The sequence below is a fragment of the Myxocyprinus asiaticus genome, chromosome 43, assembly GCF_019703515.2.
Source record: "Myxocyprinus asiaticus isolate MX2 ecotype Aquarium Trade chromosome 43, UBuf_Myxa_2, whole genome shotgun sequence".
NCBI lineage: Eukaryota > Metazoa > Chordata > Actinopteri > Cypriniformes > Catostomidae > Myxocyprinus > Myxocyprinus asiaticus.
Genome location: NC_059386.1, coordinates 15214801 through 15241150, shown reverse-complemented (window position 1 = coordinate 15241150; position 26350 = coordinate 15214801). Strand labels below are relative to the sequence as shown.

The window sequence follows — 26350 nt, the reverse complement described above, 5'->3', positions numbered from 1 at the left end:
CCCCTGTCCGAGTGGAGACATCAAGAGAGACGAGCTTTCCCATTCAAAGTCTGCAAACAATCATTTGCAGTACGGAGTATAACCCCTCCCGCTCAGTCTGCTTACAGAGCAGCGTCTCACCCAGTCTCTCCATCAGACAGTCCCTAACAAAATAATAAACTCTACCTATGTTATTTTTGTTGGCTGATCAATTTTACACTGACAAAGCTGCAACTCACATGTAAATTTGCTCTCCAGTCATACTCAAACACATACTCAGAAAAATAAAAAAATAATCATGAGTTCTTACATTTAAATATTAAGACTTTACAGTGTTTAATTTAATTTTGTTCAAAATTTTAGTCTCTCATAAACTGGACCAGACAGAATGTAAAACAGACACATGAATGTGATGTTTTCTCATTTAAGGTTTACTTTTCATACTCAAGTTAAAAAAATGTATTAATCAGTTTCAACTTTTTTCCTCTTTCCCATTTCTTTAAGATTTTATTAATCAATTTTTACACAGTGGATTTCTAGATGTTAGTATTTCCACTGGAGTGTTTGCCCTAATTATACCTTATTGTAATGTGACTACACTTATCTTCAATACAACTTTTGTTTAAAATCCAATTATATAGTTGACTTTAGTTTAAAGTAATACACTGGACTCAAAACTTTATTGTTTGTCCAGATAATGTGATACGATCTTTAACTCTAAGCACAGATATACCACTTGCTCTTTCTCAGTTTAGTTGATCTCATATTCCGCTTCCTTCATGGCATGAAAAGAACAGCCCAAGGCTGAATCTTATCCAGCCAGCTAAGAGTTAACTTTTTGCTTTCACTCACACTTTTACAAACAGTCGCACTTCACAGTCACTTCACACACACTTTCAGACACAGATACAAACATTTTCACAAACACAGAAACTTTCACACTTTTTACAAACATAAGGCCTATGTAAACACAGAGCTCTCAAAAATACAATAAAATCCTAAAACAAAACTGACTTCAGCTCCTCCCTTCGCTCAGCCTCTCTCCTTCTCTCAGTCATACACTCTCAATCCTGTACTCATTTACTCCCACTGTGGAAGAGAGAAACAGGTGCTTTTTCCTAACTTTATTTTAGTTTCTTTATAAATAAGTATGTTTCTTTATCTGGATCACCTTAACTATAATTTGACTAGTGTCAGATAATCAACAAAGCCAATGTCTCAGGACATTTTAGTTCTTAAATGAATTTTCTAACTACCTTTCATAATTTCATAAATATCAGATATTAACCCTCATATCTCTGTTTCTTTACAGCACATTCTTATGAGAAAACAGTTACATGGTCACATATAAGTACACTCACCCACACACTCATAGCCTGATCTCATACACATACAGCATAGCACATTGCAGCCAGCATAAGCACAGCATTATTAATATAAACACACAACAGTCAACACAATCGTCACACAAAAGCAATGCAGTCAAATCCACAACCAACTTAACACCACCAACACATATACATTAATTCCACAGATAACACAGAACAGACAAGACGAACAATACAAAACTAACAGACCCCTCTTGGGTTTTCACACGTGAACACACCTCTTGCGTGTCTGCCAATTCAGCCCTAAATGCAGTGCTATTTTGAGAACAAGGCCAACCATCCCTGTGGGCTCCCCGTTTCTCAGCCAGGTCAAAGGCCAACCATCCATGTGGGCTCCTTATCATTTACTGGTGTCACTGCATTCAACATTATTCAAAACACACCTGCCCATGCAGCCCACCCCTACCTAGGAGTGCAGTATCGCAGGACCTGCCCAAGCAGCCCACCTCTGCCTAGGAGTGCGGTATCGCAGGATTTTCAAACTCGCCCATTCAGCCTTCTCAGTGGTGCTATTTTGACAAGCAGTGCCAAACATCAAATTATGGGCTCACTGCTTCTCTACCAGCTCTGGGGCCTCTGTCTCTGCAGGCTCCCCTTCGTCGCTGGTGCTCCCCTGAGAGCGGTATCCACAAAGTTTGTGTGCACTTCAACTTATTTACAACACATATTTATATTTGCATGCATAACTTTGAAACCTGGAACCCAGTTCTCTATTTCATCCAATTAATCATTTAATTCAGTTCGAGACCGGAAAGGCCTTTATAGAGTTACCACCCGGGCCAGACCTTGCAACAGACTTCACAAAAACACCATTTAAGCAAAATTGCTTACCTGAGTTTTTGGCACCAGTGATTTTGTGCAGTCAGTGCAAGCAAGCCCCCAGAGGCTCCACTTGACCCTGTGCCGGTCCCTTCGTGGATTGCCAATTTTATGTTGTGGAGTGTGGAAAACGTTTCTTCCACTCTCTGTAAGAAAACTCTCAAAGTCAGGAGTTCCAGGTGTCAAATGTTAGAGTTTATTGAACATACCAACAAACCCGAGATGTCAGCTGAGATCTGACTCTCTCTGTCAAAACCCTTAGTTCTTGTACAGTTTGTTATCTAGCATTACTTCATGCCTACGCCATCTTAATATCTTTTGTATCCAATGGATTCTGTTTCCCACCATTATTTCACAGAGCCTCTGACCTCTTTTCGATAGTGGGAACCTGGCTTTTAGTCTATTTTAAAAAATAACATTTTAAATGCATTTATCATGAAAGTATACATTTTTAAAGAATAATACGTCACAATCTGAGCATATATAGTTACTTTGATTATTGGTTGCGTCAATCTTTTAACTTTGCTGTACTTTCCCAGAGCTTTCTCATGACTCAGTACCATTGTTCTGTGCTTACAGCTGAGGACACAAGAGTATTTCTTGCAACATTTCTGCTACAGCTTAGTGCACTGAGCGTTTCTTGTAACATCAGCACTTTTAGTCCTCATATGCCCTCTCCTGGGTCACAAAAAGTCCACACTTCTAGTAACCTCATATGCCCTCTCCTGGGTCACACAAAGTTATTCTATATTAGTGTTTTTCTACATTTGATATATAAAAATCTACTATAGTATGACTTTCTTTTATATGCAGAACACAAGGAGGAGATGTTAGGCAGAATGTTAGCCTCAGTCACCATTCAAAAGTGAATGGTGACTGAGACTGTCTTCCTGCCTAACATCTGATTACACCACCATCTACTAGGCCTTCAATGATGCACAAATGAGACATCAGCTAGTCATCAGTTCGGCTTGATGATTACATTAGATGGTACCCTTTTACAAAAAGCTTCCATTCATTAACATTAGTTAATGCATTAAATATCATGAACTATAAATGAACAATATTTATTTACAGCATTTATTAAACTTTGTGGTCCCACTTTTATTAGGTGTCTTTAACTAATAAGTACTATCATTCAAATTTGTATAATACAATGTACTTATTATGTAACTACATTTTGTTCTGCAAAATTCTCGCAAGACTTCTACTGGGGTTGAGAGACGGTTAGGTTTAGGATTAGGGGTAAGGTAAACAGTGTAACTACAGATCTAATTAAATGCAGGTACTTTAAATATAAGTACAATGTGACAACACATATGCACATAATAAGCACATTGTATCAGATGCTTAAAAGAGATAGTTCACCTGAAAAGGAAAATTCTCTTAACATTTACTCACCCTCATGTCATCGCAGATGTGTATGACTTTCTTTCTTCTGCTGAACACAAATGACAATTTTTTGAAGAATTTCTCAGCTCTGAAGGTCCATACAATGTAAGTGAATGATGGCCAGAACTTTGAAGGTCCAAAAATAATATAAAGGCAGCATAAAAGTAATCCAAACGACTCCAGTGGTTTAATCAGTTTCTTTAGAAGTGATATGATAGGTGTGAGTGAGAAACTGATCAATATTTATATCCTTTTTTACTATAAATCTCCACTTTCTCATTCTTCTTTTTTTGGTTTTGGCAATTCACCTTCTTTGTGCATATCACCACCTACTGGGCAGAAAGTAGAATTTATAGTAAAAAAAAAAAAGGACTTAAGTATTGATCTGTTTCTCACACACCTATCATATCGCTTCTGAAGATATGAATTAAAACACTGGAGTCATATGGATTAGTTTTCTGCTGCCTTTAAGTGCTATTTGGAGCTTCAAAGATCTAGTCACCATTCACTTGCATTGTATGGACTGACAGAGCTGAGATATTCTTCTAAAAATCTTTGTTTGTGTTCTGCTGAAGAAAGAAAGTCATACACATCTGGGATGGCATGAGGGTGAGTAAATGATGATAGAATTTTAATTTTTGGGTGAACTAACCCTTTAAAGACACCTAATATAATGTGGGTCCGACTCCATTTTTGTTCATTGTAGTTAATAAAAATACAATTGTTCATTGTTAGTTCATGTTATTTCATAGTTCATTAACTAATGTTAACAAATATAACATTTGATTTTAAAAATGTATTACTATATATTGAAATTAACTATAACAAAGATTAATAAATGCTGTAAAAGTATTGTTCGTTGTTAGTTCATGTCAACTAATGTTGACAAATGGAAGCTTATTGTAAATTGTTAACGATTAGATTTACAGTCCTGAACTCACACTTCAATACCATTTTCCTTCCTTTGGTAAGCTCAGTTCGGCATGTGGCACAATTTGTGTAGCTTATTTGCATATGTAAATGAATAGATGATTCATAATCTCTTCATGTGCGGGGTGGTTATGGTGCTTTTGATTAACCATGTGCTATGTGTAGTGTTTGTGGGAAATTCTCCCTACAGTATGTGACCCCTAGTTCATCAAATTTGTGCTTAATAAATTTAATTTTAATCAGAAACATCATTTGACACATGATATTCTGATTAGGTTCAGTATACAGTGCTTTTAAGGCTTGGATCATATCAAGATTTGGGTTAGTTGTACTGTAAAAGTTTAACAGACATTGTGAGTTCAATCAAATAAACATTCCTTTCTGTTTTAAAGAAATGCTAATAAGGGCATTCTTTAATCTCTTGAACTCTTTGTTGTCTAGTTTTTTGAAGGGTTCGAGACAAGGAGTTGCTTTGGGTTGTGGGTTAGAGGGTCACAGCTGAAATTATATTCTGCATTCCTCTGCATGTGATTAAGGATGTGCATCTGCTCTATGGACAATGGCATGCTTGTGCTAAAAAGATAGTTGACCCAAAACTGAAAATTGTGGCATTTCTCAACCTTGTGTTGTTCCAAACCCATATGAATTTCTTTCTTGCATGAAACACAGGAGATGTAAGGCAGAATGTTAGGTACTGATAGCCTCAGTCACCATTCACTTTCATTGTATGGAAAAAGATGCAATGAAAGTGAATGGTGACTGAGGCTAACATATGCTGTGTCCGAAACGCATACTGTCACAGTATGTACTGTATTTGATGAAGGACGCACTCATCTGCCGGCAAAACAGTACGTTCTTTTAGGTATGCATGCGAGTAGTATGAATAGATCTCTTCATCCGGGTACGTGGGCATCATCTCGTGACCTGAATATATGATGTTAGAACAACAACCGTGAAAACGATCTACTCAGGTTTTGTTAAACAAGCACCATTTAAGCACAGGGAACAGTTATCTTGGTATATATAGCACTTAAAGTTGAGAAGAGCCGTCCAACTCACAATTCACCGCGGTTCTTTTAAATCCAGTGTTTTGAACGTGACGTCGTCTCAGCTCCCGAGGGATTATGGGATCGTAAAGTGTCCAGTCAATCCACACTTCAGAATCTCACCGGAAATAGTAGGTCATCCGGGTACTTCTCACTTACTGCTTCATGAATGCTGTGGATTTTGACATACTATTCCATTGGCATAATGTTTTTGGCATACTATATAGTAGGGAAGTATGGATATTCAAACACAGCAATAGTGTTGGTTGTTCGGGTTTGGAACAACATGAGTGTGAGTAAACAATGACAGAATTAAAAAATTTTTAGATTAGTGGTGAAATGCCTCAAGAAGGCTTTAATTGATTTAAAAATACAAAATAAAGATTATATATATATTATATATATATATATGTATATATATATATATATATTAAAGTCTACCAGTGGTGAATCCTTTATTCCTTTTGTTCCTTTATTAAACCACTCATTAGGTTTATATGCAGTGATGGTGTTTTTATTGTACCCATTTGAAGCCACACTTTTTTTTTTTTATAGTTTCTATAAATAATTCCGTTTTACACCACCAGGTGGCACTGTGATATTCTTGGAGAAGAATATAGCTGCAGGCAGAGCTCCAAAAATGGGCAGGAGCTCCAAACCACCAGCAAAGACATAGGGAGCCCCTAACCTAACCCTTTCCCCAACAGTGAGTGGAAGTGATGCCCTTTTTTAGAGTTGGCACAACCCCCTTTTGGAGTAACTCCGCCCCCTTCTGGAGTAACCCTGCCCTTTTTTGGAAATTCCACCCCATTTGGAGACCTCCGGCTTGCAGCTATACCTACTTGGAAAATTTAGGAAGGAAAATATGTGCAGAGCCTTTGCAATTGACTGCTATGCAGTGCTCATGATTGTAGTTTTTTTAACCACTGGAATAGAGTAAAACAGCTCTCGGTATAGAGCAAACTATGGCCCTAACCTGCTTCAATGTCTCAAAAACAAAGGTTAGACATTTTGGAACTTTGACATCATTGAGGGTTTAAATGACATGTTTCTCTACTTTGTATCTTTGCATGATTTATTCACCCAAGAGTTTGACTAAATGTTTAGTGTCAGAAAACGTACTGAATATACATCTCGTGCTTGTTTTCCTCTTGACACACAAAAAATGCCACAACTGAAAGTAAAAAGATATTTCTGTCTCCATGATAACATCTCTTTCAGCTCTTCAGTTCTACTGTCATATTCATTATTCAGTCCATTTGCTTCACAGTTAAAAATACACATGTAAACTCTTAACACTACCCTGTCCTTGACGTAAACCTGAATTCAAATTTTAATTGTTCATATATATATATATATATATATATATATATATATATATATATATATATATATAAAATTTGCAATTATTCTATTGTGCAGTTATGCTGTAGTATTTCAGTGCAAACAGACAGACTAATGTCCATATTGTAATCAAAGACACTCATTTTGAGAAACACCCTTACTCTGAAGGGAGTGGTTTTTCTCATGCGAGTTGTTTTTGGACAGCTGTTCTCTCTGCCTTGTGACTCAAGTAAAAATAACAATGATTATTCCTGGCCTGAAAATAGACTGGAACTCTATAAGGCTTTATATAGATTAGAAAAGTCACACACAAATCCTGTTATCAATAGTGGATAGGTGATCAGTTACAGTATTGTACAACATTTTTTTCGTTTAGTTTATCATGTATCTGAATAAAAACAATGATGCCGCCTGTCCTTCTGAAAATGTGAAGTGTGATTAGGCTAACTGATTATTAGCAGCAGACTTGGCCATTTTTGGCTCTCATTACTGCACAGTGGGGTGTAGCCGTTTGAATACATGTTGATCCTGCTGTTTCTGCCATCTTGGAAGGCTTGTTATGTAAGACGCCTCTGCTCTCTTATTTGTGTCCTTTTGCCTCAGTTCAGTTCTTTCTATTCTGTTCAGCCATAGTCACCTCTTATTTACATCTAATATATCCTTTCAAGCTTAGTAACTAAATCAGCATGGTTATAAATGTTAAACGCTATGTTTTCAAATCCTTCAGGTTAATACATTGAAGAGTTAAAGCATGTTGTCTGACTGCAGATGAATGAGTAATAACACATAGTATAATTATCTTCTTTTGGTTTTCTATTATTCAATTCTGTGACAATATGAAAAAGTTAGAGTATGCATTCTTTGCTACCACACTAAAATCTCCCTAGTAGCAGATGTCATCATTCACACTCAACCAAGATTGGATGCTCGGAGCATAGGAGATCTCGTGCTGAGCCTGGCGCTGAAGATGGGAATATGATGATCTCTAGGTTGCCTGAGAGTGTCATTCTTATGATGTGTTAAGCTGGCCTGACATCATAAGTTCATAGGCCCTGGCAGCTGTGTCCAGCAAATAAAACTAGCCTGAACAAAAAATAAGTGTTGATTGGCTCTCTTGTCCCAGTCAAATTCCCCTCAATGTCTTTGAGTACTTTTTGTACTAAAAGCAAATCATTCCTGCTGAAAATACAAGTTGGTCACCAGCAGGTGTTTTGGGTGCTGGTTTCCAGTATGGGAAGCCAACAAGACTTGATTGGTCAAACAATTTCAGAAAGAGTGTATTGGTCGACCAACTTCACCAGATAAGTTTAAGAATAACATACAGTAGCTATGCTGGTCCACCAGCTAGACCAGTACCAAACTAGCACTAATCAACATAAACCAGCATGGAAATTCATGCTGATCTAAAGCTGGTCTTTTCATATGGGATATTATTTTAAAATAAATGTAACAATCAACTGTTTTTCTCTGAGCTATTTTGCTCTGTTGACAAACATTTCTGGATCAATTTAAACTTTAACAATGGATTCACCCAAGTAACAAATGTATTTCAGGAAAATAGCAACACTTTAATGATTATGACAATCTCTCGAGTTGGAACATTGGCTTCATTACTTTCAAGCATGTCATGTGGATTTTATAATGGCACTGTTGGAAATGGTGGAAGCGGTTTGTAAAAAGTAGAGTTCCATTGGAGAAGAGAAAAGTTTAGTATACTGTCATTGTGTTAATCAGTGCTCAGTGCCGTCCAAGGCACACCCAGAACACTTAAAATGTGTTCCAATTCCAAATGATTGGAATTCTACAAATGTTTTTGTCATACCCTATTTTATTGTCTTCTTCTTGATGATTAACAAGGGAATTGTGTCTTTCTTTAAGCCCTGATCGAGGTAGTGCACTCATGGGCTGATGGGTTGATCCACCCAGAGCTTCAATGACTTCGATCTGTGCGCCTCTGCAAATGTGGACTTTGTAATTAGAAGCACAGATGCACACTCCTTCAGGACTTTTCCCCAACTTTTCCCCAAACTGTCTGAGAAACCGCCAAATTTAGGTCTGCTTGGCTTGCTTAATGTCCATAAACATCTGCTTTTCATGGTCCAGTAGAGGTTTCATAAAGATTTAAGTTCACCATATCTTTGCACTCAGTACTATCAATACTCAGGACATTTTGTCAAAGCTCAATCCTTTTGAGTTAAGGCCTCCAGAACTGTGCTCTGGTGTTGCTTGACTTTGTGATGGCAGCAACCAGCAACACAGTCTCATTGGGGCTTTATTTTTAGACTGTTGACAGTGATCAAAGGATGTGGTGTTGAGGCAAGATTTTTGTGTGGTATACATCGAATGAATGCTTGAGCGTGGTTTATTTAATGAAGATTAATTATATAATCTGTACGCCAAGTGTACTTTGGACACTGTAGGCTTTATTTGTGCTTTTATGTGTGTTTCTAGGCAACTGTGATTTTTAAATGGTGTGTTTTCTAAATTTTGTATAGGAAAAATGTGTGACATATAAGCCAGGCCAATTAATTGTCTGATATTTTGATATTTCGAGGTTACCAGCATCAATTGAAAAACAGGTAGAATCCACTAGGTACAATCCTTCAGATGAGCACTGTTGTTGTAGCTATCTAGGTTTGCCTGCTTTTATAAATTCTGATATCCAATTGTCAACATGGTTTGGCATCCAAAGGCGCTTTCTTTGCTTTTCCACTTTTTTTTCAGTCTTTTCTTTGGAAAAGGATGTTGGTTTGAGTACAAATTAGTCATGGGAACGGCGAGTCCCCGAGGCACTACACTTGGGCATTCCAAGCAGGTAGCAAAATGTGTGTGCACATGTGTGACTGTGTGAAAGCAAGAGTGAGAGAACAGGTTTTCCTGGTTGTGAGCCGGAGCTCAAGGGCAGAGCTGGTTAATGGAAAAAGACTGAGCAGCATCTCAGCCCTGCATTCCACAGTCTCCCTACCGAAACCATGAAGCCCCCATCTCCCTCCCCTTGAGCCTCAGTTTGTGTTCCCTTCTACTGATTTTCATATGGGAAAGGCAGTTCTGCTTTGGGCGGAAGCTACCATTCCTATACCACAGGGGTTACTGGGTCAGCCACACCAGAGAAACAAGCAGTCTCAACTCTTCTCCCCCCATTTGCTTCTATTCAATAGTCTAATCCTGAAAGGGAGGGGGCAGGGAGTTATCTGGCAGCCAGCTGATCTTTGCTGTGGTATTCTGTGCTCTGAGGGTGAGAGAAAAGTAGGCAGAGTAGACTTGTCTCTTCTCTTTTGCACTCAGATAGAGGAAGTTGAAAGAAAACTGAAGATCTACAGTCGCATGAGTGGTTCCGCACGCAGCAGGAAGCAAAGAGGCTTTGTGACAAAAACATGAAGCTTAGCTTTATGACCACGTGAAATTCTGCCTGCCACTGAGAAAAACATCTGCAAGAGAGGAGAGTAAAAGAGGGAAGGAGAGAGTGACTCACTAGTTTGTATTCATCCAGAAGGTGTTCCAGTAAACGTTTGGCAGATCACAAGCAAGAAGTCAGAAATGTCTTGGCTGTCACCCGTACAGTGGGCCAAATGGACCTGGACAGCAGTTAGGGGAGGAGGAGAGGAAGAAGGGGAGACGGATTCAAGGATGGACGACGAGCTTCTCACAGAAGAAGTGCAAGAGGCCCTAAAAAGAGATCAAGAGGAGGATGAAAGGTCTCATGGCTGCAGGCAAGTCTAAAACCTTGTGTTCGGTGAACTCCCCACCATGACCAAGGAAATGAGATATGCTCTGCGAAGGGATACAAAGTTGGGGGTTTGGTTTGCTTTTCAGAGAGGAAGTGGAAATCTGTTCTTTAGGATGTCTTTCCTAAATCAATGTCATACCTTACCCATAGTTAAGAGAACCTAGAAACAGATCCAAGATCAGTCCAACCTTTGATAAGCTGCCTCCACTGCCACCTGTTTGAGTTAAATGGAGGTGATAACTGTACGGAATGCTGTGCAGACAACGACGACTTAACTGTCAGCCACATGGATCAAGGCAGACAAAGATCAGAGGCTCTGAATGTTGATGTCTGTTGGTGCTCTAGTAATGGTTGGTGAAAGTATTGTGCACACATGTTTGTTCATCTGCGTGTATGTGTTTGTGGGTGTTTTCAGCAGTATTGGGGGATTTCCTTAGGAAGTCTGCATGGGTCAGGCTTTAACTGTTAGACTAATGTGCTCCTGTGCTCAGAAAAAGATCAGAATATAACCGTTCTCCTCTCCCAGCCCCCCAACAGTAACACGGCTAGTTTCCTTGCCCGCAGATAACACTGTCTTTGCCTGCACTGGTTTCTTTTGTTAAAAGTTAGGAAACTTATTTGTCTATACATAGTTTTACCTTTTACATATATGTTTTTCAAATGTTTAATTTGTGGTGATTGATGAGGCATTACTATTTTTCATAACTTGGGTTAGGGGTTTGAACAAACTCATGACTCTAATTGCTAGGGTATATAAAATTGTTCCACGTGCCGTTAAGTCTCCTGCACAGTAGAGTGCTCAGCCTTTTAAAGTGTACTCTTTTGACCGCGAGCCAATACAGACTCAATTGAAACATGCACACTACGACTGCTTTGTTTTTTTTAAATAGGGGTGTGGAATTTCCATAGACTTACATTGAAGAAGAGACCAGTGCCAGGACCAGAATATTACTGAGAAGGGCTCTTTTGACTAGGTCCAGTTATACACCCTAGTAATGCCCTAGCAACCACCCAGATAACCCTAGCAACCACATAGCAACACAATAAAAACCAATCAGATAATTTTGGTAACCGCATAACAACACCCTGTCAATTACCATAACACCCTACCATCGTGGTGGCACCACCACCATTTTCATCATACAATGTAAAAATCTAGTTATCTACATTTCTATGTTTTAAATGTTTCATTCATCTGTATAGTCTGGGTGAGAATTACATTTTGTTTTGGTTCCCCTAAGCTGTGTTGCTGACATCCTGTCTATGTGCTGTTGTCAGGCAGTCTGCTGACATTACTTTTGTTAAAGGATTCCTTTCTTTCCTCACACCTTGCAGCCTGAGAGACTACTGGCAATTAATCACTACACAAACCTGAACAATGGCCTGAAAGATTTGCAAAATCATGTCTTTTGAATGAGAAAAGACTTGCAAATACACTTATAAAAGCACTTAGGAACCCACCCACATATTATTTAGAGGGTTGCTCATTTCTGTGTATAGCAGAGGTATAAAATGTGCAGATTTTTTTTTTTTTTTTTTTTTTTTTTTTTAACACAGTGAATTAGCGTTTTAAGTATGGTTGATTTGGAGTAACAATAGAACATGACTGACATTTTTATGTTTTGGTCTTCATCTTTTCATGGAGCTACCGTCAACATTTCAGTCTATTTGTTTGTATAGGACTCAGGTTCCTCCATGGTCAATTGTTTTTGTTTCTGTGAACTGAACTAGTAACGATTACCTTCCTAACGGTAATGTGGGACTGCAGGTGGCCAGTGCAACAGGACTGGGCAGTTCTCCCAGACTTGGGGACTGATTACACACAGCACACACACATACATAACAGATTCACAATTCTTCCCTTTCCACTCAGGCTCATGGCCGTTACGCTCTCCTGTGAGAATGTTAATCTAGAAAGCTCTTCAGTGTATCCTAAAAATGAACATGAGCATAAATGGAGAGCAAACCATCAGAATAGACTCATATCTAATGTACCATGATATGCAGAAAGTATTTATGTAGCAGCCAGGGAAACATTGTTATTATTTAATAAGGATGTCATGTGCTTAGACCAGTTTTGTTTTACCAAAGGCTAAAGCTTTGAGCCATATGTGCGTATTGTTTTAGTAAATATTCATGTCTTTTGATACAAAGTGCTCAAACTGATCCGAAATCAGCACTGTCTACCGGATTCAAATTAAGCAGTGCCAGATAACTAGTGCAATGTCAACTGAGTACAGATCTGAGAACTGTTCTGTGACTAACCACACTGTTTCTCTTCCCTTCAGTTCAGATTCAGAGGGCCAATTTGAAACACCTGAAGCTGAGACACCTGTCCATCAGCCACTGAAAGAGCCGACAGCATTGGATCATCCAGTTACTGAGAGCATAGGTAACAGAAAATCTCATATACCTTAAAATGAGCGAGAGACACTGATTAAGAAGTTGTAGATTCAGAAGTGCCACAAAGCACCTGTCGCTACACGTGTCTATTCCTCTCATACCATACGATGTTGCCATGACAACAGGAGGAGAGAATGTCTCTCAGTGTGATTTGAGTTGATCTTTTAGAATCCTTTTTTTTTACAGTGTATTTTTCATAATAGCAGTTCTTGTCATTCAAAAGTAGTATGGGGAAGTCTGGTTCATTTCAGTTGTTCATTTGAAAGAATCAGTAAAAAAAAAAAATCTTTAGAATCTCAGAATCTTTAGCATGCCAACATATTCTTCTAAACAAATGTGTCTCCTACATTCTAGTGATTTACATACAGACACTTTGCAAATATTTTCATTTGAATCATTAAAAGAACAATTTTTATTTGCGATTTGGACATTAATGTTAAAAAGGCCAGTCAAATAAAAACTAGGTCTTAGTTAGAAAAAAAACTACGTTCGTTTTTAAACCTACAGACTGGCTTAATTCTTTTTGACCTCACATTTATGTGAGCACTGCATCAGTCAGCTTTGATCAATGTTCTTTACCTGTTTCTTTTTATGTATTTTTTTTTATCCCCTTTTCTCCCAATTTGGAATGCCCAATTCCCACTACTTAGTAGGTCCTCGTGGTGGTGAGGTTACTCACCTCAATCCGTGTGGCGGAAGACAAGTCTCAGTTGCCTCCACTTCTGAGACAGTCAATCCGCGCATCTTATCACGTGACTTGTTGTGCATGACACCGTGGAGACTCACAGCACGGGAGGCTCATGCTACTCTCCGCGATCCACACACAACTTACCACGTGCCCCATTGAGAGCGAGAGCCACTTTATCGTGACCACGAGGAGGTTACCCCATGTGACTCTACCCTCCCTAGCAACTGGGCCAATTTGGTTGCTTAGGAGACCTGGCTGGAGTCACTCAGCACACCCTGGATTCGAACTCAATACCCTGGTAGTCAGCGTCAATACTCGCTGAGCTACCCAGGCCCCCCTTTACCCGCTTCTTATGTAGAACAATTTATTTTACTTAAAAGACACTGCAGCTTAGTTTTCTTTAGATTTTCCTCTATCCCATCGGACACGTGTCTAGATTGAAGGACTTGTGCCATATCACTGTAACTAAAAACAGCTGCACTTTCCCTGCCTCTTTTTGAGGAATTTATCTGCCCATTAAAACCACATAAACCTTAAATCTAAAATTGGACTCATCACTACCGGTAAGCTCACACACGAAAACACATGTATTTTTGTCTCTGATTAAGTTTCCAATGATTTCTTCAGTGAGGAAGAGTTACTGTGTTTCAATTATAAGGATTTGGCAATATTAGTTCATTTCGACCCTAGTCTGAATCAAAACAGCTCGGACAGTATTAGTTATGCATGTGTAATGGAGTGGAGGAGGTTTTGAGGTTGGAAAAGAGAGGTTTGTGTAAAGAGAGGCCTCTGACCCAGTGCACTGTAAAACATGATAGCCCCATTAAGTTATGTTAACTTATTTCTTATCTTTAACGCCAATTGTCATGACAAGTTTTGGATATTGAACTCAAGTTTATAAGTTTTCAAAAAATTAAACTTAAAGTAATTCATTGTCTTGACTACTTGTGAGTTTTGTCTGGGTTTTCAATGTTCATTTAACTCATGTCTGTAAGTTATAAGTTGAAAAAAGGGAAAGGGGAGGGGGAGGAGGAGGAGAGGTGATACTGAGTGGGAAATACAGAGAAGTTGTGAGGTGAGTTTGTAGTTTTTAATTTGTGTTGATAAAATGTAATTATGTTGCCACTTTCTTGCGTGGTAAAAAATTCAGCACATTGACTGCGCTCTGCGAATGTGTCTGCACCAGTTCTGTAAAACATTGGAGAAACCTGGATATTATATTTTGATGAAATTGGTGTTTTTACAACCAGTCTTTATTAGAACCTGTTGTCCTAGTAGGAATTAATTCCCAAGCCAGTGTTAAAGCTTGTGTAACATTGGTCTTGTTAAAATACATTTTATATTTTTGAGCAGATAAGTTGTAAATTCATTCAGTGTAAATAAGGAAACTGGCAAATTTGCCATTATTAGTCAAGATGAATGCATTTAAGAAACAATTTAAAAACATTAGTGCTTTTAACATAAAATGACAATTGATATGAATATAGTTTAAGTTATCTTAACTTGAAAATGTGAGTTGAAATAGTGAGGAATTGTATGTTTATTTGACAAGATAAAGTGAGTTTTCTTGAATTGATAATGTAACAGTAAGTTGTTTTAACTCAGAATATCAAGTTGAAACAACAAATGATCATTAGTTAAACAACTTGTAAAATGTAACTATTTGAGTTGAAACAAAGGTTATCTTCAAGTTGAGTTTACTCATGTTTTTAAGGCAGCAGATGAACTTTCGTTTCTAAGTTTAACCAACTCAAAATGTTTTGCAGTGTGTGGGAACAGCGCACAGCTTGGAATTCAGGGGTTTGGTGTTCAAAAAAAGTGTCCACTTCTCTCAGAGCACGCTTATCAATGGCCAAGGTCATAGGCCTGCAGCGGAGAACATCATGTGATTAATTCTTTTCTCTGGATAACACACACAGACAGACACTCTAAAACACACATTTGCATTGCATTAAAATAGGGTTAAGTTATGGGTTAGTTAGCAGGCTTGCTAGCTCTTGCTAAAACCCTTTAAACTTTCTTTTTGGTAACACTTTACAATAAGATTGATTACGTTATCATTAATTAGTGCAATTGTTAACATGAACTAACAGTGAGCAATCCTTTTACTGCATTTATTAATAAATGTTCATTTCAACATGTTAACATGGGTTAGTGCATTATGAACTAACATGAACTAGCAATGAACAATAGCATGTTTATAAATTACAATTAACCAAGATGAATAAATGCTGTTTAAAATACCTAATACATAAACAAATGTCAATGTATAAAATCTTATTGTAAAGTTTTATAGTACCTCTTTCTCTTTCTCTCTATCCTCCTCAGTCAACTTTATTGCTGGCATAGTTCATAAAATGTAAGCATTTTTGTGAGTTTTATGACTGTTTTAAGAAGGTTTTTCTGAGAGCTGCAGTGTGCTCTGAGCTAATTGAGGCAGCAGTGTTTCGCCTACGTGTCGTAACTTAGATTACTCGGTCAAACACACGGTAACATTTTCCAGCAGAAAGCACAATCCAGTTTCCACCACAGACATCACCATCCTTAAACTGTCTCACAGATGTACACACACACACATACACACATACACACACACACACACACACACACACAGTGTGGTACACATTTTCATGGCTAGCCATGCTTTCGCCAGAACTTGTGGTTATGTAAACAGACGTCTTCATGTGTCTCCACCAGGCACTAAATCCTGCTGCACCCGAATGTAAAGTCCTACATAAGCTCCAACTGATGCCTTCCGCACTCAGCAGACGTCAGAGAATATGAAAATGATTGCGTAACTATTATTATATACGGTCCTCCCCCCTTCTTGCCTTAGTTGCACCCAGTGACTTTGTTAGCATTTAATGTAGTTTAATCTATTATTTACAGTCTATTTGTCTTTGCTACTGCATAACAAATTCAGTCAGCCATGTATTGTGACATTTACAACAGCTTTTGTTTGCACTTTAACATTTTTGTGATCTTTAACGAAGTAATTTAATAATGTGTTGTGACAGCATGTGCATGATCAAAAATGGACAAAATTCATGAAATAAGAAAAGAACGGCACACTGTTATAAATGCTCCCATGTAATTTAATATAATAGAAAATACAACATTTCGACCACTTGGGACTTTGTCAGGCAGTAAAAAGTGGGTGTGGGCTGCAAACAAGCAAACAATTATTAATGAGAACATGTAAAAAGTAAATTATCCTATCTAAAACAATCAACAGTGACCTAAAATAGAGATCATACAACACCATCAATAATACCATTCCTAAAAAGTTACTATCACAGCATCAATAATGCAATACAAAAGGAAACGTAACAATTAACATTATAGATAGATTAATAATATTCAAGCAAATTAAGTACAAACCAATAATAAAAACAAGCAAACATATGATAGACAAACATTACATGACATTTGAGCAAACTATGTTGCACATAGTTTACAATTTACAATACATGTTATTTAAGCAAATAAAACTAAAAAACAAACAAAAAAAAAATTAAAAAAAAACAGATTTTTTTTTAAATATAAATCTACATTAATCCCTTTTGGTCAGAGGGTATTGAGTGTAGATATAAACTGTATAGTTTGTTGACATCTCCTGTTCTAGATATCTTAACCTGTTCAATCCCTGTGTATCGAAGAATCGACAAATTATGCTTGAATTGATTAAAGTGAACAGCAATGGGTTTTTTTTTTTATTATCATTTAATCAAATGTTGCTTCTATGTTCAGCAATACGTGTTTTTAAACTCCGTTGAGTTTTTCCAGAGTAAGCCAACCCACACGGACACTTTATCATTTTAATGACATTTTTGGTAGTACATGAAATTACTCCTTTTATTTTTAGTTGTTTTTCCAAATAAGGATGACTAAAAATCCTTATGAGTGGTGGTGGTATAGTGGACTAAAGCACTGAACTAGTAAGCAAAAGGTTGTTGGTTTAATCCCCACAGCCACCACCATTGTGTCCTTGGGCAAGGCACTTAGCTCCAGGTTGCTCCAGGGGGATTGTCCCTGTAATAAGGGTGCTATAAGTTGCTTTGGATAAAAGCATCTGCCAAATGCATTAATGTAAAAAAAAAATGGCAATTTTTTTGTGAAGTTACCTTGGGCACATTGTCCATATCCATAGTTGCCATCAGGGACAGAGAGAAACAAATGTACCGGGCTTTCAGGAGATTTGTCAGTTAACAAGAAACTGTCGTATATTGGGCACACGCTTGTATACTATTCGTGGAGGATCCTTACAGAAACTATTAATTACAGGATCAGAGCTGAGAATATGCCAGTGTTTTTGTGCAATTTGTTCAAATTCTTTAACTAAAGGAGAATATTGAATTATATAGGACAAGCGATTGTTTTTAGACTCAAGGTGTTTTCTGTTGAGGCATTCATTTTGATCTGTATTTTCAAAAAGAGCAGAAGTCTTTTCAATCCAGCTATGTGCATAGCTTATTTCCTGAAATCTATGGGTCAAATCAATTACAATTACATTGCTTTTATATGTTTCTTCAGAACTACAAATGCGACTTATCCTATTGAATTGACTAATCGGAAGACTTCTCTTTTTGGTATGGCATGTTCAAATGGCATCCTTTGCTTATATAGCCTGAAAGCTTCAAGTTCTGTGGGAAAATAACATCCATGTCACTTTGCAATGAAACAGCGTCAACTACAATTTAAAGGTATAATATGGAGGATTGTTAAATTTTGCGATAGTGGCCCGGCTTCATCCAGCATGTAAACACATTAAGTGGACCACAATAAGACTCAGCTAGACTCATAGACTCTTAGCTAGCTTAGGCAGCAAGACTTCCTTGATTAACTAGCTTTACCAGAAGGCCATACTGATTGACCAACATTTTTTACTGGTGAACAGCATGGCTAAGCTGTTCAGCACCAAACCAACATAAATCAGCATGATCTAAAGCTGGTCTTTTCAGCAGGATAAGCATTAGGAACAACTGTCCCGGTTGGCCCGAGCAGCCCAGTTTGAACCTACAACCTGTCGGTTACCAGCCCAAATCTTTTAACCATTAATCTATGCTACCCAATTTTAATCAACTTCAAGGCCCAAAATGAATAACAACACTGTATATAAAAACAAAAAGAACTTGCTCTTCAAGATGGCATAGAAAGTGTAGAATTGGATTGTGAAAGAGAGATAGAGCACTCTGTCTTTACCTGAAAGTTAAGCCACTGCAGAAATGAGCACATCCTATCCATAAATGTAGAAGAGGATTCTTGACCTCTGAAAGTGATGACAGCGACGACTGCAGAGACAAGTGCTGATCAGAGTGTTTTTGGTGTTCTCAAAGGGAAAGGCTTGCTGCCAAGTTAACAGTGAAGGACAATGTAGTAGCGGATGTGTGGGGACACAAAGAGGAAGAGAAATCTTGCTTTGTTTGCACATGGACACTGGCGAGGACTCTGAGAGCCTGGAAGGTCTGTAAGAGAAATATTGTCACTACAGTTCTAAAACCTGTAGATGTTTCTCATGCAGGCAAGGCTAGTGCCCTAAAGTGCTGGTTAGTAAAGTACAAGTTCGTGTTTTTCAAAGGATCATAATTCAAAGGGATGTCCAGGGCAAACCAACTAAGTGTTGCCTTGCATGCAGTGAATGAGATTTTGGGAAGCTTTTTTTATCGCCATACAACAAGGGCCAGGGAAATGTTTCCGTGGTTTTCACATGTAGAATGGCGCAATGTGGTTATTACTGGGTCAACCCCCTTAGAGCAACCTGTGGCTGAGTGCCTTACTCAAGGGCACAATAGGGATGACTCATGGCTTGCTTCTTACAGGGACTGAACCAACAACCTTCTGGTTACCAGTATTGAGCCTTTACCACTTCACCACACAACCCAAATAAAGTACTACAAGCCAGACTTGATCTCAGATTTCCCACATGATTACCACAGCTTAATGTGTTGAAGCACTAACTGTGTAGGACTACGGCTGAAAGTCAACAAAAAATTAGAATATAGACTATGTATAACTGCCTTTTATAGGTCCTTATAATTCAAATGCAAAATATTTATTATATCTGAGACACTGTCTCTTGATCAATGGACATGTTCTTTCTTGCATGTAAATATTTTGAACAAATAACAACAAGCACTTTTTAAAGATGTTTTCAATCAGAGGTCAGCGTGAAGTCATACATCTCATTTATAAATAGACTCCTGTCTCTTAGCAACAGGCTGTTGCATCAAAACTCAAAGATGACTGCCATAAGGATGAGTAGTCGATAGGAAGTGTTTGAAAATGGCTACATTAACAGTGATGACATTGTTTCGGATGTAAATTCTCAAGGTGTGATTTGTTACACTCTAGTTACAGCTAAATCTGGTACTGTTGATGCGTTTTTTCCACATAATGACACAGAAAGGCCAAACATCTTTCCAGTACATCCAAAATATAAGAACTGAAATGTCCAGCTCACTTTTGTGCTTAATTGTAAGTCATGTTGTTGAGTTTTCGTATGCCTGTTTGAGACAGAGAAGTGAAGACTATTGTTGAACTCTGTACATCCTGAGTGATGCATTTCCTGCCTTTTCTGTCGTAAGGAAGTCTGTCCTTCAAATATCCTCCATAGGTTGAACAATAGAGAATATGTGCTCTAAGAACATGTGGAGGGAAAAGTGGAAAACCCCTAAAAATACTAGATAGAAAGATGATATAAGGTGAACATACTGTAATTTACAATAACTTATTATTGCATATTTAATCAGAAATCAGGATTGACTATCAGGATTTAATTTCCATAAATTAAAGATCTTAATAACCAAAAACTACTACTTCTACTGTCAACAGGTTACTCAGAAGATGGTGTAAATCAGTTGACCTCTATCATCACCCAGAACCTCACCCTGACTGAGACTTTTCCTGAGGACGCACCTGCCCCGGTCCAATGGCAGACCAGTGTCGACCCCATCCTGACCCTGAAACCCAGGAACCAGACTTCCTCTGCTGACATGGACATGGACCAGCCTGATCCTGTTGAAGCAGGTCTGACAGTTGATCCAGAGCCCACCTGCAATGGTCATATTGAAGAACCATCCCCCAAATCACAGACCAAGTCCCTCAAACCAAGACCTCCTTCCCTCAAGGTGAAGACCCCACTTAATGGCGTAGACCCCAACGAGGTGGATGACAACCCACCGATTCTTCCAAAAGGAAGTTACAACTTCGACACTGTACAGTTTGATGACAGCATCAATCCGTTCACCACTGGACATTCTAAGTTACAGAACTCTCCACCTGCCAATGTCAGTATTCCCAAATCAGAACTAACAGACGAAACATTTGCTCAGCCAATTAAGTTGGAGTTTGGACTTGATGATGGCAAATCCAAGAAACCTCCACCCAAGAAGCTTGGAAGGAAGACAAGCAGCAAGCTGGCTCCTCCAAAAACTCAGCGACCAAAAGCTGCAGAATCAGCAGCTTCACTGCCAGAGACTTCATCAGAACAAGACAAACCACCATCTCAGGACGTAGCCCCCATGAACGTTGATGATATTCCCATTCCTAAGAAATCCTACAACTTTGACCCAAATCAGTGGGATGATCCCAACTTTAATCCTTTCGGAGGAAACAGTAAACCTAGCAACTCACCGACACTTCCTAAAGGATCATATACTTTTGACCCTGATAACTTTGATGATTCTGTTGAACCTTTTATGCCACCAAAGACCTTAGGGGGAGGTGACACTATTAAACCAATGACAGAGAAGCTAACGGACAAATACAAACCAGAGGAAACTCTGGAGCAGCGTAAGAAAGCAGGACAGTCACCGAAGAAAAACAAGGACAGAACCATCACGTGAGTGCCAATCAAGATTGCTACAGTAGATGCAGAAACTGTTGTGTATTGCTACTTTTTGTGTGCTTTCTGGTCTTTTCTATAGCTGGCTATTTGAAGTTTACATTTCTATGAAAAATTAGCGAACGAGAGGTTTTCAACTATTTATTCATAACACATCAATCACGTTTACTTTTCTCTCAGTGTTTTTTAAATTGTCGGTATGCCCCCTTCATTTTCAACATCGCTGTCTAATCATGTCTTTCATGGGGCATAATCATATTTCATAGTTGTGTGTCAGTGTTCAGCCTGTTCTTGAATGACCGTTCCAGTCTACTGAAGTTTACGGTAGTTTTTTTCCCCCTGCTGTCCCTTTTAAAAAAAATATTGTCCTCTGTTAAACTTTTACATTCCCTTAACAAACTAACTCCTATTTGTGTATGAAAGTCAGGAAGCTAAAACTCACTCCTATTTGTTTTCTTCATGCACCTCTCTTGCCCTCTAATGTCTTACAACATGTCCCCCTCTCCACATCCCCTCCTCTCTGTGTCTGCTTCCTCCCTTCCTCACTGTCGTACTGTCCTCAGTACCACTGAGCAAGTGTGGTTTCTCTGTTTACTATTGTAAGTATCCTCTCCTGCCCTTATGTCCACTTACTTTTACTGTTATCTTTTCTGTCCCATTGCATGTCATGAGCTCTGCTAACAGTTGAACTGCCCTCTGGCTCCAAATCATGTATCAGTCCTTCAAACAAACAAGGGCAGGATTTGTACTTATTTATTTATTTATTTATTAAATTATAACTGTCCAGGCAGACAATTTGATTTAGTCCATGGGTTATTGATAATGGCTACTGAGATTTGACCCTCTCATCATGGTTATCAATATACAGATGGTCTGCATTTTAGTTATGTAGGCTCTGTTTTTTTGTAACAACGACAGTTACTATTTTTTATTAGTAGTTGACTGATATCTAGAGAGCAGGCCTGATAATTGCCAACATAATGCTAAAATATATGTATAGTATATAATAATTTTAAGGTGCAAGTAATTTTTGCTTTTCTGGCCGATTTGACAGTCGTCTTGATTGGACTTTATACTAACACCAATCGTTGTTGATGCAGCATCACTCAAAAGCAAAGGCAAATGCTTTCAGTTATTGAGGCGATTGTAGAAATACCCTATTTTTTTAAATCTTATTAATATGTGTGACCCATGATTAATTTCTTTCGCAACAAAAGTATTAATAGGGGTTAGCAAGATAGAGTAGCATTTACAGATGCATGCAAAATTTCTGAAATTAAAATACTATACAGAATCCTAAATTAAATATTACCTAAAATATTTGAAACCAGAAAATGTGCATTATCCATTGACAAAGCTGCTAACACTTATGTTAAACAGGTCTAGGTAGATATTTAGCCATTTTTATCATCCGATAACAATATTCTCAAAATTACTAAATCCACCAGGACAATATATTGGTCTTACACAAACTTCTGTCCGATATACTTCAGTTTTTACGTATACGCTAGCATATGTGTACAGTCGAATGCTCTAGCCATTCAAAGTATACTCCATTTGACCGTGTGTGCATACACAGGCGGTTGACGCTATAACGGCTATAAGATTCTGGACTATTTCTTTTCAAGAGTTTCAACCCCTAAAGATTTTTAAAAGAATTTTAAGTGTTGCCACCTTGTGGACTAACTAATTAGTGCAAATAATTCCAGGCACACACACGGACTATAAAAATCAGGCCGAACACGTACTGTACAGTGCTGGAGCACTTTGGTGACGATTAAATTACGTCACTCACCCTGTATGCATACACTAACGTACACATAAAAACGTCTCCGGTTACACATGTAACCTCGGTTCCCTGAGATGAAGGGCATAAGACATTGCTGTAAGCACTATGGGGAGTGTCCTTCACATGACCTTGTTGAAACCCTTATACAATCACGCCAATCACCTGATTGGCAATGGTGTCTGAGCCCCGCCCCTGTAGGCGCACAGTTGGCCTATATAATCGGGCACTCAGTCACCATTTCTTCATTTTTCTGACTGAGGGACAAGAGTGAGTCACTCATATTATGAAACTTTGAAGTAGTAGTGCGGCCAGCTTTTGCTAGGTCTTGTTCCCTTCATCTCAGGGAACCGAGATTACATGTGTAAACGGAGACTTTCTATTTCGATTTAGTTCACTTGACATTGCTGTAAGCACTGTGGGGAACGATATCCCATCATGCCGCACTACGTGACATTACTCTCCCAGAGTTATAACACTAAACAGAGATATTCATAAGGAGTCACAGGCCACAGGCCGATGACTTATAAGTCATATTAAAATGTATATGAATAGTCCCACGTGGCTGACGCCAGATAGAAATGAATGTAGTCTGGGATCTATATGAACCATATGGATATACACAGTATGGTTTATTAACCCTCTCACAACATGGTTGGAAAAGTAGGTTTTATTTCTTATGAGAGTGCTTATGACTTTTGAAGGGGCAGTTCAACAGCATATGATTAGGTTGCTGTGTTGATTTTAGTCGGTAGCCCACCTGTAATAAGGGCTTGGGCTCACCCACTTGTATGTAAAAAGCGCTCTATACAGAGACGACTTGTGAGGAAATGGACGCCACGTCCAGGTATCAAATCTTGCGAACGTGTTTTGTGAGGACCATCCTGCTGCCAAACATATGTCCTGTAAGGACACCATTTGTCCACACCCATGAAGAGGCCATGCCTCTGGTTGAATGCGCTTTGACACCAATAGGGCAATTCGCACCCTGTGATTCATAAGCGAGGGTGATCACATCAATGATTCAGTGTGAGAGCCTTTGTTTGGAGATGAACATTCATTTTGTGCATCCTCCATAACAAATAAAGAGCTGATCTGACAGCCTAAACTGATGGGTGCGCTCAACAAATGTATGCAATGCCCTCACCAGGCATAACATATGCATAGATTGCTCTTCATCTGAATTAAACTGTGGGGGAAAGAAGGCTTGCAAACAAACCACCTGTGCCCTGAAGGGCGTTGATAAAACCTTAGGGGTCATATACACGACAACATTTCAACTAAAAACGGAAAACTTTTTATTGCGTTTTGGCTGTTCGTTTATGCGACAACAGTGTTTTGGTGCCTGAAAATGCAAACTTTTGAAAACGGGTTTCAAAGTGCACGTTTTTGAAAACGATGCCGTTATCGTCTCCGTGTAAACAAACAAAAACGCGAATTTATGAAAACGATGACGTCATGCGCATGCGTCTTATGTGTTTAGTCTATAGGCATGAACTTTGAGAACTATGTCCTTACCTCCAGGGTGAACAGACCAACATGAGATCACCAGTTGGAGTCCTTAAATAGGTGGTGTGCTTTATAGTCCAGGGTCACTTGTAGTAATAAAGCAACCTCATCGTCCGTCCAGACAAAATTGCTCGATGCTTTTGCCATCTTCATTGTTTGTATTCATCGCTCTGTGGAAGAGTGCTTATGTGCGCAGGCGCGTAGTGTTTCTTTACCAAGTGACATCGCCAACTACTGGTCTGCATGCATAATACAGCTTTTTTGGTCGTTTTCGCGGATCTGTGTGAATGGGGATAGTTTTGACAGCGTTGTCGTCTGTATACTAAACTTTTCAAAAATGCAAAGGAAAAACTTTTCAGTTTTTAGTACATCATTGTCGTGTAAACCTACCCTTAGGCACATAGCCTTTTCTAGGTTTAATGGTGGCTTTTGACAGATCTGGACCAAATTCTGCCTGCATGTCACCCACCCATTTAAATGAGGCCAAAGCCAAAAGGAGTGCGGTCTTTAAGGAAAATATCTGCAGCTCAACGGATTCCAACGGCTCAAACGGGGAGTTTGTGAGTTCCTTCAGCACCAGATTTAAGTCCCAAGTCAGCACCATAGCAGGGCGAGGGGGGTTCAAATGCCTCGCTCCTCTAAGGAACTTTATGACTAGATTATGTTTGCCTATCGACGAGCCAGCTTCCAGGGTGTGGTATGCTGAGACAGTCACTACATAAACCTTGAGTCTTGATGGGGTAAGACCAGCATCCAGCTGCTCTTGAAGGAATGTCAAAATCTCAGCTATGGGGCAATTCACCAGGTCTTAACCATGCGAAGAGCACCATTTAAGTGCATAGAGGCATCTCGTAGACAGTGCTCTAGCCTGTAAAATGGTGTTCATCACCGACTGAGCCAATTCTGGTTCGTCCGATGTGCTTCGTTCAGAGGCCACACTTGTAGGTTCCACAGCTCTGGCTGGGGAAGCCAAATCGTGCCTTGTGCTTGAGAGAGAAAGTCTCTCCTCAGCGGTATTTCCCATGGAGGGCCGTTTAGTATTTCTATCATTTCCTGAAACCAGGACTGATTGGGCCGTTTCAGCGTAATTAACAGAACTTTTTCCATGTCCACAGGACTTTGCTGATGATAGAATGAGGGAGGCACAAGAGGGAAATGCATACTTGCATTTCGCTGGCCATTTGTGTACCAAAGGGGACAGTGGCCATTCTCCGTGGAGGCGAATAAGTTGACTTCCGCTTTGCCAAATATTTCCCAAATCCTCATCACTGTCTGAGGATGACGTTTCCATTCCCCTGGTAATGCTCCCTGGCTTGACAACAGATCCGTTCTGAAATTTGGACGGCCTGGGACATGTCACCAGCTCCATTGGAGGAGGCGTTGTGTCATGCTCATTAATTGTGGTGATCGGAGTCCGCCCTGGCGATTTATGTACGCCACTATTGTTGTGTTGCCCGAACAAATCAGAATGTGATGATTCACAATGTTGGAATGAA

The 26350-nt window shown here is 38.9% G+C and overlaps 1 protein-coding gene across 3 annotated transcripts in view; it reads left to right on the top strand.

Moving 5' to 3' along the window:
- LOC127433638 (transforming acidic coiled-coil-containing protein 1-like) overlaps positions 1-26350 on the top strand; it is a 48458-nt gene that overhangs the window by 10268 nt on the left and 11840 nt on the right. The window contains exons 1-3 of one of the 3 annotated variants that reach the window (XM_051685699.1): positions 10069-10608; positions 12914-13017; positions 20548-21556. In XM_051685699.1, coding sequence (XP_051541659.1) covers positions 10436-10608; positions 12914-13017; positions 20548-21556 — 1286 coding nt within the window. In that variant the 5' untranslated portion in view covers positions 10069-10435. Of the gene's footprint in view, positions 1-10068; positions 10609-12913; positions 13018-20547; positions 21557-26350 lie in introns of those variants that run through there. The other 2 variants (XM_051685700.1, XM_051685701.1) reach the window with 2 other exon arrangements.